Raw genomic sequence first — 16320 nt, forward strand, 5'->3', positions numbered from 1 at the left:
TATCGATTGGTTGAAAATTTTATCGCTATCGCTTTGTAAGCACGCAAATGAGAGGTTTTTTAATGATTTAGTAACTTGAATAACAAATTGTAATTTTACACAGTTTAATTATTTTTAATATATATTAAAAATAAAATATCAATACATACACTACAAAATATATCGCAACATCGATATTTTGGCTAACAAAATATCACGATATAAATATATCATCTTTAGAAAAAATATCGATATATTGATATATTTTCAACAACTAGAATTAACAATTAACAAATTCTAAAAAAGAGCTCAACTCAAGCACCTGAGCATAATGGCTACGCAGAATTCATCAAAAGAGTGTATTGCTCACAAGATGTGCTAATTAGCAAAAGCGCAACGCCAAGAAAAGTGGAGTGAAAAATCCAGTGTGTGTGTGTGTTTGTGTAAAAAAGTGCGCGTGTGGGGAGAAGAGGAAAACACTGAAAAACAGCGGCACGCTTGTAAACAATTTTGCGAATCCAAAGATTATGAATATCGCGGCCCACTAATCGCCAGCAAAATGTCGGAAGCCTTCGACGAGGAACTGTTCGAGACACGCCTTGAAGCGCTGAAGGACACGCAGGAGGGCATACAGCAGATGTCCAACTGGTGCTTGCAGCACCGCTCCAACCATAAGAAGATCATCCAATGCTGGCTAAATGTCTTCAAAAAGGGTGAGTCCTCGTCTGGGTCCCTTCGCTACTCCAGGCTAATGGTTTTCTTGTTCTGGCAGTTCGCGTGGAACACCGTCTGGTGCTATTCTATTTGGCCAACGATGTCATCCAGTACAGCAAGCGCAAGCGCTACGAGTTCGTCGAGTGCTGGGCCACCGCGCTCCAGAGAGCCACCACCATGGTGCGGTAAGTAGTGAAGAAAGTGCTTCATCACTAGTTTAAATCGTTTAAACCAGGCGGATAGCAACTGGGACGCGATACGAGTGATATTGCCTTACATTTTAATAATAAATAATAATAAAATAATACCACTTTAATTATTTTTCTAGCGACGAACGCGTCAAGGACAAAATCCTGCGCATTTTCAAGATCTGGGAGCAGCGCGAGATCTACAACGAGGAGTACTTGAGCGACCTGAGCGGCTTGCTCAACATAGCGCCGCCCAAAAAGTCCCAGATCGATGTCAGTGACGAGTTCCAGAACGCCACACTAATTGCACAGATGCGGGAGTGCGTCGAATTGGCCGAGTCCACGGACAAAAGCATGAAGAAGCTTCCGAAGCCGCCTACATTCGAAATCGAGGTGATCAAGCAGCAGCTCAAGGACAAGAGCCACTCCGGAGACATTGAGAAGGAGGTGGAACGGTGCGTGGCCTTCATAAATGCTTACAACAAGAACCTGCAGAACGAGATTAAGAGCCGGAAGGCGGTTCTGGCAAGCCTGGAAGCTGCTAAGAAATTTTACGAGCACCAGGGCAAGGAGGTCAAAGTAGTGGCCAGTGTAAGTATAATGAAAATTAGACTTTAAGCTGGATTTAATATTTTTTTACCTTGACAGGCCTACAAAAGTTTTGGAACGCGCATTAAGATCGTAAAGCGAAAGCTAGACGAGACCATACCCACTCTGGCCAGTCCCATACCCTCCCCGGATATTAATGCACCCTCCCCAGAACGAGACGCCGACCTGCAGCTGCCTGAAGAGAATAACACGCCGCTGGGCATGGTAATTGGAGAGCTATGCAAAGGGAAGACCTCTTAATAATAATATTCTTCCTTCAATCAGAACCTCTTTGGCGGTGGCTTAAATGGCTTCTCCAGCTACCTAGACGGTGGCAAGCTGCCCTTTGACATCAATGACTTCAAGCGGGACTCGAAGGATAGGGGCAGCGCCATAGAAGTGATCGGCTCGCGTTCGGATGACGAAGGCTATGTGCCAAGTGCCAATTTCTACAAACCGGAGCCCATTTCCAGCTCCAATAGTAACGCCATACCTGGCCTCGGTGGTGGTGGAGGATCCGCTGAATATACCCCCAATCAGCCCCTCTTCAGCTCTAGTAGCAACCAAGAGCAATATGTTCCGCCGCTGCCATCGCATGTCTACGGCGGCAGTGGAAGTGTCGGCGGAGGAAGTGGCGTTTCGGATGGTCAGTACACGCCGACGCCGATGCCACCGCCCCCATTGCCACCAGCTACGGGCTCTGCGGATGATTTCAACAGCACGTGGAACATGAGCATGTCGTGGACGCCGCTGGACTCTAGCCTAAATAGCAGCGGAGCTAGCTCCTCATCGTATCCAGCAAATCCATCCACCCCCCACTCGCCGCCACATTTCGAGAGAAAGTGCAGTGCCGCATCTGCACCCATTGAGTACAATGAGCATCTGCCCGCTGGGCTGGGGGCCGAGGATGTGGACCATCGCACCCTACAGTTGCCGCCGGCCTTTGATTTTGGTTCGGCCAAATTGGGTCTTAGCAAGGACAAGTCCCGGCAGCTGGCGGATATTGATCACAGGAACTTGATATCGCTTACAGGATCGCCTGGCCGAGCGGAAAAGGTAATGGTTTTTTATATAGATAGCGAACAGTTTATATCAAATAGAATATCCATTTGCCATACATTATAGTAAAGTTTATATCGGCCTTGGTCTTTAATCGTTTTTCTTTTTTTGCAGGACTTTGCTGGCGGCGATATGGACTATCGGATTGTCCCAAATCCAAATGCCAAAATGGCTCCGCCTGGCAATGGGAGCTATGCCAAGGGCAAGACCAGTTCGCCGCTTAAATCGAATGCCAGTACGTGTTTCTTATATTTCCCAAAATTATGTAACCAGTTGTTTAATATATTTGCTCTACAAGCAGGCTCCTCATCCGAATCGGATCGCGTGGATGGCGCTGCCCGATATGATCCCGCTGATATGGTCATCGATATGGACATGTCAGACGACGATATCGATGAGTCACTGAGAGGTAACAGTTCAACTTACAGTCAAAGTAACCTTAAAGCTAAAAAATTATCCAATTCAGATTCAAAGGATAATCAGGAGGAGGCTGATGCGGACATCAATGGAACAACAAATCCTTCGCGTCCTGTTTTGCTGGAGACGCCGCAGGACTTCCTGAATCCTTGGGAGACGACTGGCAACAATAGCTTCTTGCAGGACGATGAGGACACCGAACAGCAGCAGCGACAGCATCACCAGCAGGAGCTTCATCTTCAAGAGCAGGAGCACCACCTTCAGGAACATCATCTTCAGGAGCAAGATCATCATCCGCATCTCCAACAGCAGCAGCCCTGGAATCAAATGCCTCCCATGCATATGGCTGGCAGTGCTCCTCCTCCGCCGCGACCTCCCTTTGGCTCACCCTTCTCACCGTTCCAACGCTTTCCGGGACCACCTATGATGAACAACAGTCCCGATGGAATGCCACCGCGTGGAGGTGGGCGTGGTGGCCGTGGACGGGGCTGGGGTGGGCCGGGACCATTTAGGCCGCCATTTCAACGGATGCCGGGTTCAGGATTCGATGGCGGACCAAGACCTTTTTTCCCCCGAGGGGGTCCGATGAGAGGACGGGGGCCCAGGCGCGGTAAAGCGTGGATGATGTAATAACATATTCTTCAAAAAATAAGAGAGGAGGGCCCAAATCTCTCGGTTTTAGTTTTTAGTGTTCAGCTTATCTCAGCTTTGATTTAAACATTTAAGAAAAAGTTCATTTTACAGGACCACACACTCAGACACATTACACTTTTAGGCTTCTCTTTTTTACGGACGCAACGTTAGCCGATTTTAGATTTTAATTTTTTTCCTCTGCAAATTGTATAAAAGTTTATTAATTTTTCATATTTTAAACTTAGTAAACAGCAATATATAAAACTACTAGATAAAAAGTTAAATAAAATTAATCCCCGAGCTGCATCGTTGAGTTATTTAATTGCACTAAAAATAAATTTTACATTTATGGATGACAGTCACTTATCTCCCAAAGAGTAAACGTCCTGTCAAGTCTTCACTTTGCATCCTCTCTGTTTAAATCTAGAGTGTTGCCTAAGCTTTCTATAATCGCTAAATAATTGATTCGTTTAAGTCGCCAATGCTTTTAGTTTATACCTATTAAGAACTGTAAATAATTATAAAATTAAGTCTAAAATAGAAATTCTGAACGCTCTTCACACCATTAACGCAAATATACTTATAAAATATATTTAAAATTTACATATAAACTTATAAAGTTTGATTTCCTTTATATATATATTTACTGGTAGCTTTTAGGCACATTTAACGAACTTCGTTATTAACGGATTTTGGCCAGATGAGACTTTTCTATAAGCAAGAGACATCTATTCGATCTTCATACACATTTTTCTTCGTTTTATTGTAAGTTCAAAGGTTTATAATAATTGACCGATGTTCTACAAAGTAATATTTAAACACTTTCACCTTTATAATCAACAACTCGAAAAATCAAGAGTCCACGTTAAACATTAACGATTAATTCCTATTGAATAAATCAGCTACTTTAAAGATTCTTTATTGCAATAAGGTAACAACATTTAGTTATTCAACAATATGTCATTCGGTTATATAACCATAAACATCTATAACTTTCGCTCGAATTTCACACGCCATCGTTTCGCTCTTTACATAAAAATTCACTTAGCCTAATATAAATAAATTAATAGGGATTGTGAAAAGTATTTAATGTAAGATTAATGTTAGACTTTTAGCAATACGAAACCGTAGTTATAGATAATTTAGAGTTGTATACAAAATACAAACATGTGATATTCGAAACTAAAATTGTGTCTTTGAGTCCCATTTCCATTTATTTACTGCCATTTATAGAACTCAACCGGATCCTTTGCGTTCCTAAGATCCTCCCACAATTCCCATAGCATTTACAAATGACTATGTTTAAATCAATTTCCAAAGGATCTGAAGCGGCGACTCTGTTTATCCTTAATGCTTACCTGTTGACGTTTGCGGCCCTTAATCACTTCTGTTTTTCTTTGGATTTCCCTCCACGGTGTGTGTGTGTGTGGTGTAGGAAGTCGGAACTCATCAATTCTGTGCTGCTAACTGATGTTTTGGTGGGTGTGGCACACTTCCTACTTAGTCCACAAGCCGCTCTAGCCTCCTGTCTCAAGGATCGAACAAGGATTCCCTTGTTATAACCTTGAAGGGTATAATAATTGTATTCAAAAGCTTATAACGAAGTGAAGGAGTCATTTCCGACCCTATAAATTATATATATTCTTGATCGGGATCAAAAGCCGAGTCGATTTAGCTATGTCCGACAAAAATTTAATTTATTCAAAATTTTCAAAAATTTCCAATAGGTAGTGTTGCCAAAAAAAAAGCCAAAAAATGTAAATTTTTAAAATTTTAAATTAATGACGCAGATTCATTAGCCTAAGAAAAAAAAGCATTGGAACGCTTTCCGAATTAAAATTCAAGCTTTTTAGGCTTAGTTATGAGTTTTTTAATCATTGATTTGTCGAAAAAATTGTCATATAAAATATTGATAAATACCGATTTAAAAAATACGACTTTCTTAAGTATACTTATGATCGTATTCTGATTCGAATCAATTGCAAATTTCAAGGGTATATAAACTTCGGCTTTCCAAAGTTAGATTTCATTCTTGTTTAAATATTTAAAATGAGTCAAATGTGTGACGAATGTGAAAAAATGTAAACTAAATCTCCGGATTATTTAATGGAGGTATTTAAATATATAATATATAACAATATAATATATTGTACTATTTTAAAGTTTACTTAATATACAAGTTTAATTTCGAATTCAAACACATTTTTGTTCATAATCTATTCTATTTTTGGGGGTCTTCAATTGGATAAACTAATCAAATATGATTTTTACAATATTATAAATATTGATATTGTGTATTAATATTTTCAGTGTGTTTCTGCGGCAGTCAGTATTTTGTTGCTAATCACTTAAACTTTAAAAGGAGAACCACCCTAGTAATAATCACAGGATAGTATTTAAATCTTATATTTTTTAATATTATTAAACTATATTGAGTTACAACTATGATAATAATCTTAAAACTAACAGCCTTTATAAGTTTTCCACTAGGTTTTCGTGTTCAAAGTGTTGCTGCAACACAGCCCGAAGAAGGGACTTCCGCCAGACGAAGGAAGGAAGGAGGATCCTCTCCTCTCTCTCAGTAATCCCTGGACAGCAGCGTAACCAAATCACCGATGTACGCCTGCGCCATTTGCAGCGTCTCGTATTTGGATAACCGCCGGTCATGGCCCAGCGATGGCACGACATCCCTCAGCTTGTCGAAAGCATCATTCAGGCTGTTCATCCGTCGCCGCTCGCGGGCATTGGCCGCCAGTCGACGCTTCTTGAGTACCTCGCCGCCGCACGAGGATGACTGGGAGCTGCTGCTAGCGGAGGAGCCGCAGGATCCTGACGACGAGATCGACGTAGACAGCTTGTCGTAGGGCTTGGCTCGCTCCTGCTTTGTCCAGTACTTTGTGCTCTTGCCCTGGCTCTTTCCCACATGATGCGGATAATGTTGCTGCTGCTGCTTCTGGACACTCAGCATATGCTCCAGCTCCAGAACGGCCGGGGTGTCGTCGTAGTACTGATCCATGGAGCAGCTGTTGGCGGTGCCATCGGAGAGGCTATCGCCGCTGTTGGTGCTGAACTCCTGCTGGTACATTAACTGCTCCAGCTGCTGGAAGGCGTCGTTGCCCAGGAACTCGGGCAGAACTGGTAGCGGCGACTCGTCGGTGTAGTAGAACTGCTCCATCAGGTCGTTGTTGTTGGTCAGCATGTTAACGTTCGAAGGCTCGAAGGACAACTGGAGTTGGCCAGCAGAGGACTCTGGTTTATATAGCCGCCGTAACTACTCTGTGATTGGCTGAGGCAGCTTACCTGCTACCTGTTACCTGATTCGCTGCAAATCCCCTCAGGTAACCCGCCTCTCTCGAGGATCAAATCCCCAGAACGTGCTCTAAATTGGCTTGCGGTCAAAACGTTTAATTGCCTCTCTGACTCTCCGACTCTCCTCTTCAGCCAGGTATCAGACTACGACTCCCTTTGTGTGACCTGTCACTGGGCCACCATCCGTAATGATACCTCTCTTTTGTTACATTTCGTTATTCGCACTGAAATTACACTTTTTATAGCCAAACAATTGCTACCAAGGTCAGAATATGCGAGATCAAACAATGAAATGCCTTTCTTGTGGGAATCTTTGCCATTTCCACTCTGCCTCCTCCTGAGGATCCACTGCCACTTTTGGGTCATCTCGGTTGCATGTCTGTGGTCTAGTATAAGTACAGATCGGGCCCTCCTCAGGAGCTCTCGGAGCAGAGAACAAAGGCCAGAATTACAGTGTGTGGTTTTCAACTTTCGATTTTAGTTTATCGCTTATTGGGTCAAATATAAATATTTAAGTGGCTTTCTCTCGCAGTTTAAGGTAAGCCTAGCACGAATGAGCTGATCGATATTATAAAAGGTTTACTCTAAATTCACTTAACAATCAGTTATAAAATTTTAAAGCCTTGCAGGGTATTATAATATTAGTCCGAAATTTGCATTTAACTTTACATTTTCATAAACAGCATAAAAATAATATAGTTGTAATAATATTGTTTTGATAATATCGATTTAAAACCCCTAGAATATTGATATTTTGGGGTTTATTTGTGTCATCTGAAGGTCAAAAAGTGAATGATAGCCATAAATATAGTTTGATTCACAAATTAAATTCATCATAAATTCGCAGATTGCAATTAAATCATAAACTAATTAACAGTTTTTCATTCACAATTTTGGCTTTTCAGAATAATTTAATTTAATTTCCTGAACATACATATGTTAGCTATATATGCCGATTTGAATTAAGCAAAAATCTATAATATTAAGCAATGGTCATGTCTGAAATTAGATAATTTTTAATGATTTTTTGTTAAATCATTCTATGGCAGCTATGTATATGTAGAAACGCAAAGACGGACATGACTTGAAAGGTAAAAGAAATGTCAATATGCTGTATTTTAAATCTAAAAAAAACTAACAAGTAAACGTTATTATTATATTACTAGAAGAAATATTAAAAACAAATCGTTCTGCTCTATTTTATACATGCTGAACCTTCTCTTGATGATACCCAGACGGATGGTTCTCCAGCCCACTTTCAAGTAGCCGCATCGAAAGGCTAATTGACTCCACAGACTCGCAATAGCAAGGATGAAATTCAATTCGAGGAGTTTCTAAGTAAAACGCGGCCAAACAATTGGAAAACACTGACCCAAAAAGAAGCGCCGGGCATGGCTAAAGAGTACAAATGATGCCACTGCTGCTGGATGGCCCAGATTCAGGATACTCTTCATCCAAGATGTCAAGTCAGAAAGAACAAAGTCTCGGGACCGACAAAGGACTCTGACGTTTGATCTGGACGCGGCGACGTTGATAGCTGATGGATCGGTATGGACTTTGCCACGCGACCGCCGCTCAGGCCAAGTGCGATCCCGGATCAAGCATTATGCTGCAATATTGCCTTCGGGAGAAAGGTTCGCGGATAGCCTAAAGATCGGCAACGCCCCTTCTGGGTTTTCCAATTAGCATTTTTGCCTGTGATCGGAGATCTACCTGCGATGTCAAGAGAGGTTTTCTCCAGAGTCCGGCGGAGGCCCTGTCAAAATAGCAACAATAGGTAGTTGGCTGGTAGGCGGTTCTGGTTGAAAGTAGGCAACCTTTGTGACCAGGACACAATAGGCCAACTGATGGTAATCCTTCGCTGTGTTGCGCGTTTCTAGGGCTTTCCCTCTGGCCCAGGATAAATCGTTTTCGTTTTACGGATTAGCTGTTGGCGCTAAATTGCGAAAATGCGATTAAAGAAGTCAAGAGGAATTCCATGGGAATTTCTTTTCTATATATCCTTGTACACTTGTTGATTCCTTCCTTTGTTATAAAATCATGAACAATGGAGCGATATGTACTGGGTTTGTTGCTATTGTTTTTTGACCCATTGTTTCCTAAATTACCATGTAATAATCTGGAATTATGAAATAGTATACATATGCAACTATTTGTTTGTTTCCAAGTAAAACTCTTGTGGTCTATACCCACAGATGTGCAAAATTCCGCAGACAGCGTGTCTGGCAAGGTCTTTAAAGACGTTTAAATTCTCACTTTGAACGGCTCACAGAAGATACTATGGAAAATGTACAAGTACCTATATTTTTCAATATTCAAAAAACTATTTCAGCCTGTGGGTGATTCCAAAATCAGTTCTGAACTCTCGAAAAAATGGTATAACCTAACACTTTCCTTAATTTTCTATAAAAAGTAAACGGATAACCAATAAAAATGTAAATCTCTCCCATAGATATCAATCCGTACAGGAGTGTGCGACAAAATTTCCACAAAACTCATGCCATAACTTAGACACACTTCAAAGGCACTTCCCTACAGTAGGATCCTTTTCTCTCTCTATCCACAAATTGTCCGTTAGCGCCCCTGGAAACGTGTCAGGCAATTGCGTGCGTTTACGGGAATTTATTGACACTTGAAGCGAGGATCCTTGATACCCGCAAGGATATCGCATAGCCAGGTAGCCAGCGACGATGGGTATCATAAATTGTCATCACATAAATATAGTGCAACAAGGGGATCAAGCGTAACCCGTGTGACATTTATGACTCTATTACCCGTCTGCTGCTCCTCTAACTGATCCTGATTCCTCCTCTTCTTGTAATCAGTGTTCTTTGCTACGCGTGAGCTCCGCTCCTCGTATCTTAATAAGCATTTAATGGTAGCGGTAAAAGATTCACAAACAGAGTCCCAGGGAGATAGGGGAACGGAAAGTGTTAATGGATGCTGCGATAGGGAGTGTCTTGAAAACGAAGCTAACTTTTAGTAATCGCACGAAATTCCTTTGTTCATTGAGAGAGAGAAGCAATGGGGGGTCGTGTGGGCTTCTCTTCTAATTTGGTTTGCGGTTAAGGTCTTGCAATTAAGCTTTCCCATTCACGAATTAAAAAAAAAACACTTCACATTTACATAAATACATAAATATTGCTAAGACTTTATTTAAAATAATTGGAAAGAACTGATTACAACTAACGCTGTGCTCATTGTAAATTACATATTAACTTGTTCACAGTTCACGCACACAAATATATATTCGCCTAAATCAATCCATCAACTGTAAATAGCTTACAAACTAAGTGCTTCTTGAAATCATTTTGATTTTACAACCACAATCGACGGCGGTTATCTAATACTCTTTTTAAATTTCGGTATGTTAATATATTCATGTATTCAATCACAAAATGGGATAATATCGGTGTGAGCTCTCTCGGTCGGGGCGATTTAATATATGATATTTCTGTGTATAAGTTTGTAAGATGGTCCGTCATGGTTAGTTTTAGTGTATAAAGTTATTACATTTTAGTTTCGGTGATATGAAGTGCTTTTTCTTGATTCGGTTATAATGATCTTAATTGTTCTGTGCGAATAAATATTAATTTAGCTACAATATTAAATGAATACGCTGGAGAATACATAAATATATGTGGTTAAAAAGGGCGAGTCGGTGTGACAAGTGAATGACAACTGTATTTTAAGTGTCAGCCGCTAAAAAAAATGCAATTCATGATCTAATTGTTTGAATACTTTCCCTTTTAGTTAAAAATCCGAATTATTATTACCAAATAAAAATGTTGTAGGGAAAAATGAATTTTACCAACGAACACACTAGAAATTCTAGGAAACGTTACAGAAACAATTTTTTAAAACAAATTAAAACCGTATTTTTTTTGAATTAAAACAAAAATGGTACTGACACACTGCGACTCGACCCTAATAAATATCATTATTTCTTTATAGCTTTAAGCACTCACAGAAACGCACAGTAGTTGGTGCGTGGCCCTGTTCGTTCCAACTGCACTCTGGTTTTCCATCTTTTCTTATCACTCATAGAAATAATACCCCTTAGAGCGTCGTTGATGTTACCGTGCTGACGCCATGGACCAGAATTGTGGGCGGCAGCTCGGCGGTCAGTTCGGTCAACAACTCCATGTAGCTGGCGCTGCGCTGTGCGAAATCCGGCATTGATAGCTTTGGCGGTGCCGCGAGATAGATGAACGACAATGCCGTCTGGTCTGAGCGTTCGCGTATGATTTGATTCGCTCGCTGCATGTAGACTAGCGAGCGATTAAGCCTCTCCTCGGTCAACTCGTCATCGTCGTCTTCCAGCAGGGCATTGTCCGCCTGGGCGGTGAATTGCCTAAGGGTGCGGGCATGCCGGCTAAAGTCACTGTCCCGACTCCACTCCTGGATTTCAACAATGTCGGCTGTAATGCGGAGCTCTTTGAGCGACTGTTCTAGCTTCATCTTCGAGAAGATCTCCATTTGTGGGGCCTGGGTGTCGAATGTACTGAGAGGGAGAGAAGAGAGCAATTTACGCAAAATGCATCAACTTTCTTCGCTGCCCGTGTGTAAAATCGCTTTAAACTCACCCCACCGTACGATCGTCGTTGGCCTCGCAGAGGAAAATCCTAACGCGCAAATGCTTCCATTTGGCCAGCATTATCACCGCCAACTGCATCATGAACAGGGAAACCATGTCGAACGGATCACCACAGGTGGGGTTAAACATATTAATGGGCCACACATCGATGTACTTGACATGCTTGCTGCTGCTTGGCAAAATCGTATTCTTAATAAATTTGAGTGATTAAGTAATTTGAGTCCACTCACATGGCAATAAAGTTCTTATCCAGTCGCTGGAAATTCCTACACAGGCACAGATTCTTCTTCATCCGAAGAGTGTCGCAAAGGATCTGCACATATTCCTGGACTTGGAAGTGCTTCGGATCGCCGTCACGCCGAATGGGAAAGCTCTGGATGTCGCCAGTGTTGAAATCATCGGTCTTATACGGCGAAGAGCCACTGTGGTTAGAGAAATATATTCATAGCAGACCAGCAGATCAAGGATTTAAATCTTCACTTACTTCTGGAAAAAGTCCCTCGGTGCCTCGTTGTCGTAGAAGCCCAAAATAATCGTGTTTGGCTTCATTGCGCCGATTCCTGACAAACGAATCAAGTGCTGGACTCCCTCGCGAATGCTCCGACTCAAGGTCACCTCCGTAAAGGCCTTGACTCGCATGTGATCCAGGAAGGACCACCACTGCTGGTTCTCTTCGGCATCTTCCGCGCTCTTAAAGTCTCCCAACTTAACATGCCCTATGATGTATAGGCCGCTTTTCTTCAAGTCGTTGACAAAGTCCACCAAGGGACAGCAGGATCGGGGCGAGGAGACCAACAGCAAGATTTGCGGACGCCAGAACTTGACATGATCTTTGCGGGGATCCAGCATCAAGAGGTACTTTCGCACCTGGTGGAACATCAAGGCCTGCGATATCGAGCCCCATTGCGCCGCTTGAGTGGCGGCTGGCGAGAAGAGGTGGAGGGCAATCACCAAGATCAGGCACAAGATGATGCAGGACGAGGCGTATATCGGGTTGATCACGAACATCATAATCAAGGTGCCCAGTAAACCCACCAGGCACGTGTGCCACGTAAAGTACTTGAACAACGGCCTGAAATTCGGAGCCCCTGTAAGCTCAATGCCTAAGCAGGCCAGATTGGTGGCCAGATAGGAGAGCATGAACAGGACCGAGTTGATCTGAGCAATGATGTTGAAGGAGCCAATCAACAGGATGCACTCCACCAGGCACCAGCTAACCACGACAGCAGCAATGGGATTACCCTTCCACGTTCCATGCAGCACAAAGTTCAAGAGACTTCCGAAGACCTGATCCTTGGAGAGAGCCTCCAAAATGCGACTCGAGCCAATCAGATTGCTCAGGCTCGTGGAGAAAGTGGCCGTGAGTATGCCAATGGCTGTGAACGGTGGCCACAGATTCACCGGCATCAGGAACAGGTAGTTATTCTGCATCGTGTAATACGGCGTTGTGCAGCTCATCAGGAAAGAGAGGATGATGTACGAAACGAATGTGAAGGCCACGGCCGACAGTGTGCCCCAGGGAATGCTCTTCGATGGATTCTTTAGCTCACCGGACATATTTGCTCCCGCCATGATGCCTGTAACTCCCGAGAAGAGGACACCAAAAGTGGTGGAGAAGTCCACCATTTTCCCATTCGACGTGTAGTCGGGACCATAGTGAGAGCCCAAATTTTCCCGAAGCGTATTGGCACTCAGGCCCGTATAGTTAAGGAAGTGCACCGTTTTTGAGATGTTATTTTCTGCGGGCACGGGAATCTGAAAGTAAAGAAGAATTACTTATAAGTGAGGTCTCTATGTACACTTAAACATATTCGCTGGGCTTTATAATATCATCAAGAGTTTAAGTGTTCGCAGTTGAGCTTCTATATCTATATATGTTTGTATATACATATATATGTGTATATGCGTATGTACATATATATGTGTATATGCGATTTGATTCAGTGCTCGCATTATAGAGTAAGGAAATGCAAAAAAAGTGCCTTATCTGCAAATGGTCTTGAATATTTGTTAAACTATAATAATATATTTTTTTAAGGTAGATTCTCCCAAATTTTTTAAACTATTTTTCCGTCAATAAAATTTATTTAAAATGTAGGTTAGCCCACACAAAGGGTATTGCATACTAAGTTGTAATCAGCATGCCTTTTCTGATTCACACAAACCCTTATCTCGTTATTTTCAGCCTTTTTTGTTTAATACAAAATACTATCAGTAAAACTAAAAACTGTATGTACTAGTTTATCCTTTATACGATTATCAAACTAATTAGTCTGATTTAAAAGAGTTTCTATATAAAATATAAACCCAAATAACGACTAAACACAAATAAAAACAAACACATTTAACGTCATTTTGCATTATTCTTTAAAATTTCCCTACTACCGGCCAAAAAAAAAAATCTATAAAATCCCCCTAAGTACAGATAGCTTAAAAATAATCACTTGCTTGGGAATGAGCAAGGAATGATTTCACGCAACATAAATTATAGCAAATTTCTGACCAAGTCCTTATCAACTTTCGATAAGACTTGGGTAAATATTTAAAATAAACCCCAAATTGAGCCCTAGATAGCCTAGATATTGATAGCGCATCTTCGATTGATAAGCGGGACAGGGCTTTGGCTCCCATGAGCGATTGCTACACTGTTAAAAAATAGGTATTTACTATTTTTAACATGTTGATAACTATTTTCGATTTGGAAATGAACATACATTTCCAGGTGTTACGTCCAATTTATCACTAAATATTTATTTCAAGTGTATAAATTTCTTACCGTATCATTGGTGGCGCCCACAGCCAGGAAACTAATGTACGTGGCGAAAAGGCAGACGGTGACGGTGCCTAAAATAAGCACTGACGTCTTGGCGAACAGGGCGGCACCCACTAGGCAGACCAGCAGCTGAAGGGTATTAATCATGCTGCTGGTTAGGAAGCGCCACCACTTGCCGTCCGGCAATGTGGAGTCCCCGGTTACGAAGTGGCCACCGGGGCCAAAGTTATCCATGATGCCCTCGGTGCAGCCAGAGATGGCCATAGCCGATCCTACGACATTGGCAAAGAAGAACAGAGTGCCGATGGATCCGCCGAATTCCAAGCCCAGCGTCCGACTGATCATGACTGAAAGAGGTTGGGAAAAGATTTAAACATAAAATAAAACAATTTTTCTTACGAACATGGCAAGATCGGCTTGGCTGTTGATTCAGATAAAGAATATATTAACTTTATAGGGTCAGAAATGACTCCTTCCCTACGTTCCAAACTTCGGACTAAAATTTGAATACCCTGCTATACACAAAAGTTTGATCGAGTGACTCACAGTAGACACCGCCTCCTTCAATAGCTCCATTGGTGGAAATGGCGCAGACGGAGGCCACCGTGAAAAGCAGGATGCCGTAGGCGATTAGAAACTGCAGCAGGGTGACGTACAAGCCCGCATTGCCCACGATGTAACCTGAACAAAGAAGGACAGATTAAAATATTGAGGAAACGGGGCACACAAGTTCAATGGACCAGCAGCGGCAGCGGTAGCGGCACAACAAGTGTTCCGTGACGTCACCACAGCCAGACTTACCAACACGTATGAAGACTAAAGCGCTGAACATGGACAGAGCCACCGGACTGAAGACACCCGCAAAGGTGCCCAGGGTACGGCCATTACGTTCTGGATCCTGCATACCGAACTCCACATATCCATCACCCGATTGCGGCGTATTGGGGCGATCGCCGCTGTTTTGGCTGCCGCCGAATAGGGAGCCAAAACTGCGGAAGACGCTGCCCGTGCGTCCGTTCCGCGAATTGGCAATGGGAGCCGTCTCCTGCTCCGTGGAAGCGCTCATTTCAATGTCCGTGTTGCGAATAATGCTGAAATACTGAAGACGTTCAAGCGAACGCCTACAATTTCCAGCTGTCGCAGACCAGTAACAATAATCACAACCATGGACGGAGTGGGTCTTTACTTCAATGGGGGTCGGGGCTTTCAATCATTTAACTTAATTTCGGGATAGGCATTTGGAACTGGATAAACTGTATAGGAAAATTCTTTTTTATTTAATGGTCTTGTTGTTTATTTTTTTCATACGATATTTATAATAAAACAAACAAAATTTGTTAAAGCGAGGCTTTAGAGCCCCATTCATTCCCACAACACCCATGACCCTGGCAGTGTGGCAGCAGCTACAGAGTACCAGCTTTTTAACAAACAAATATACCGAAATAAACTTTCATGCTTCAGTATATATCGTCTGCCCATCGATAGCCAACCAAATTCATATATTACGCGGTACTACAGCAAACAAGGGTTTAATTTTAACTCATTGGGACAATGGTGGAATTAATAACAATAGCCCAAAAATTGTAGAATTTTTAAAACGTCGATTTTTTTTTATCAAATTCAATAAAGTATTAAAAATAAATAATCAATTCGGAAAGCTCTCCTTTGTAAGTTTTTATAAAGTTAACAAATCTAATCCTGATCAAGAATATATATGATTTATAAGGTCGGAAATTATTCCTTCACTGCGATTTAAGCTTCTGACTGAAGTTATAATAACCTTAAATTTAAATATTTATCTACAATTTTATATGTTAATTTTTGGATAAAAGTTAAGCTTAAGAATACAAAAACTTAGCCAAAAAGGGAGTACATTTTATACGGAAAGCGAACCTATGCTAAATACTAAATTGAAAAGTATCCATGGTCAATTTTAAATTTAAGTAAAGGCAAATGGAAATGACTGAAATTATAATCCCATTCTTTGAGTAGGTATTTTTTTACATTTTTATGCCAATTTTTCCTAAAAATCAAATTGAAAAAAACTCATAACTAAGCCAAAA

General features: G+C 41.7%; 3 protein-coding genes across 4 annotated transcripts; 1 reads left to right on the top strand and 2 right to left on the bottom strand.

Moving 5' to 3' along the window:
- The first annotated feature begins 69 nt into the window (after nt 1–69).
- On the top strand, nt 70–3884 carry LOC110178184 (uncharacterized). 2 transcript variants are annotated; one of them, XM_020945217.2, is made up of 8 exons: nt 70–692; nt 752–878; nt 1022–1472; nt 1530–1694; nt 1755–2525; nt 2643–2763; nt 2827–2937; nt 2995–3884. In XM_020945217.2, the coding sequence occupies exons 1-8, from the start codon at nt 539–541 to the stop codon at nt 3573–3575; spliced, it is 2481 nt and encodes an 826-aa protein (XP_020800876.1). In that variant the 5' UTR covers nt 70–538; the 3' UTR covers nt 3576–3884. The 2 variants fall into 2 exon arrangements, with proteins under 2 accessions (XP_020800876.1, XP_020800877.1); XM_020945218.2 differs by having other exon boundaries at nt 2830–2937.
- Nucleotides 3885–5968: 2084 nt separating this feature from the next.
- On the bottom strand, nt 5969–10009 carry amos (absent MD neurons and olfactory sensilla). Its single transcript, XM_086830441.1, has one exon. It carries the CDS (start codon nt 6775–6777, stop codon nt 6157–6159), a length of 621 nt encoding a protein of 206 aa, XP_086686567.1. The 5' UTR covers nt 6778–10009; the 3' UTR covers nt 5969–6156.
- Nucleotides 10009–15650, bottom strand: LOC110178097 (solute carrier family 12 member 9). The gene is made up of 7 exons (XM_020945106.2): nt 15059–15650; nt 14804–14938; nt 14261–14604; nt 11969–13239; nt 11715–11906; nt 11474–11653; nt 10009–11391 (listed from the first exon to the last, which is right to left on the bottom strand). Exons 1-7 carry the CDS (start codon nt 15321–15323, stop codon nt 10947–10949), a joined length of 2832 nt encoding a protein of 943 aa, XP_020800765.2. The 5' UTR covers nt 15324–15650; the 3' UTR covers nt 10009–10946.
- Between the last annotated feature and the right edge of the window lie 670 nt (nt 15651–16320).

This window comes from Drosophila serrata, unplaced genomic scaffold (genome assembly GCF_035046125.1).
Source record: "Drosophila serrata isolate PLE 108 unplaced genomic scaffold, ASM3504612v1 contig_240, whole genome shotgun sequence".
Taxonomy (NCBI): Eukaryota; Metazoa; Arthropoda; class Insecta; order Diptera; family Drosophilidae; genus Drosophila; species Drosophila serrata.

What these genes read in the sequence shown, in the direction of transcription:
- LOC110178097 (XM_020945106.2), bottom strand. Translation starts at nt 15,323, where the DNA reads ATGAGCGCTTCCACGGAGCAGGAGACGGCTCCCATTGCCAATTCGCGG. An exon ending in TTTAGTCTTCATACGTGTTG is followed by an intron (nt 14,939 to 15,058) that starts GTAAGTCTGGCT and finishes TTCTTTGTTCAG; the next exon opens with GTTACATCGTGGGCAATGCG. An exon ending in TGAAGGAGGCGGTGTCTACT is followed by an intron (nt 14,605 to 14,803) that starts GTGAGTCACTCG and finishes AACCTCTTTCAG; the next exon opens with TCATGATCAGTCGGACGCTG.
- amos (XM_086830441.1), bottom strand. Translation starts at nt 6,777, where the DNA reads ATGCTGACCAACAACAACGACCTGATGGAGCAGTTCTACTACACCGAC.
- LOC110178184 (XM_020945217.2), top strand. Translation starts at nt 539, where the DNA reads ATGTCGGAAGCCTTCGACGAGGAACTGTTCGAGACACGCCTTGAAGCG. An exon ending in AGAGCCACCACCATGGTGCG is followed by an intron (nt 879 to 1,021) that starts GTAAGTAGTGAA and finishes TTATTTTTCTAG; the next exon opens with CGACGAACGCGTCAAGGACA. An exon ending in GCCGCTTAAATCGAATGCCA is followed by an intron (nt 2,764 to 2,826) that starts GTACGTGTTTCT and finishes TTGCTCTACAAG; the next exon opens with CAGGCTCCTCATCCGAATCG.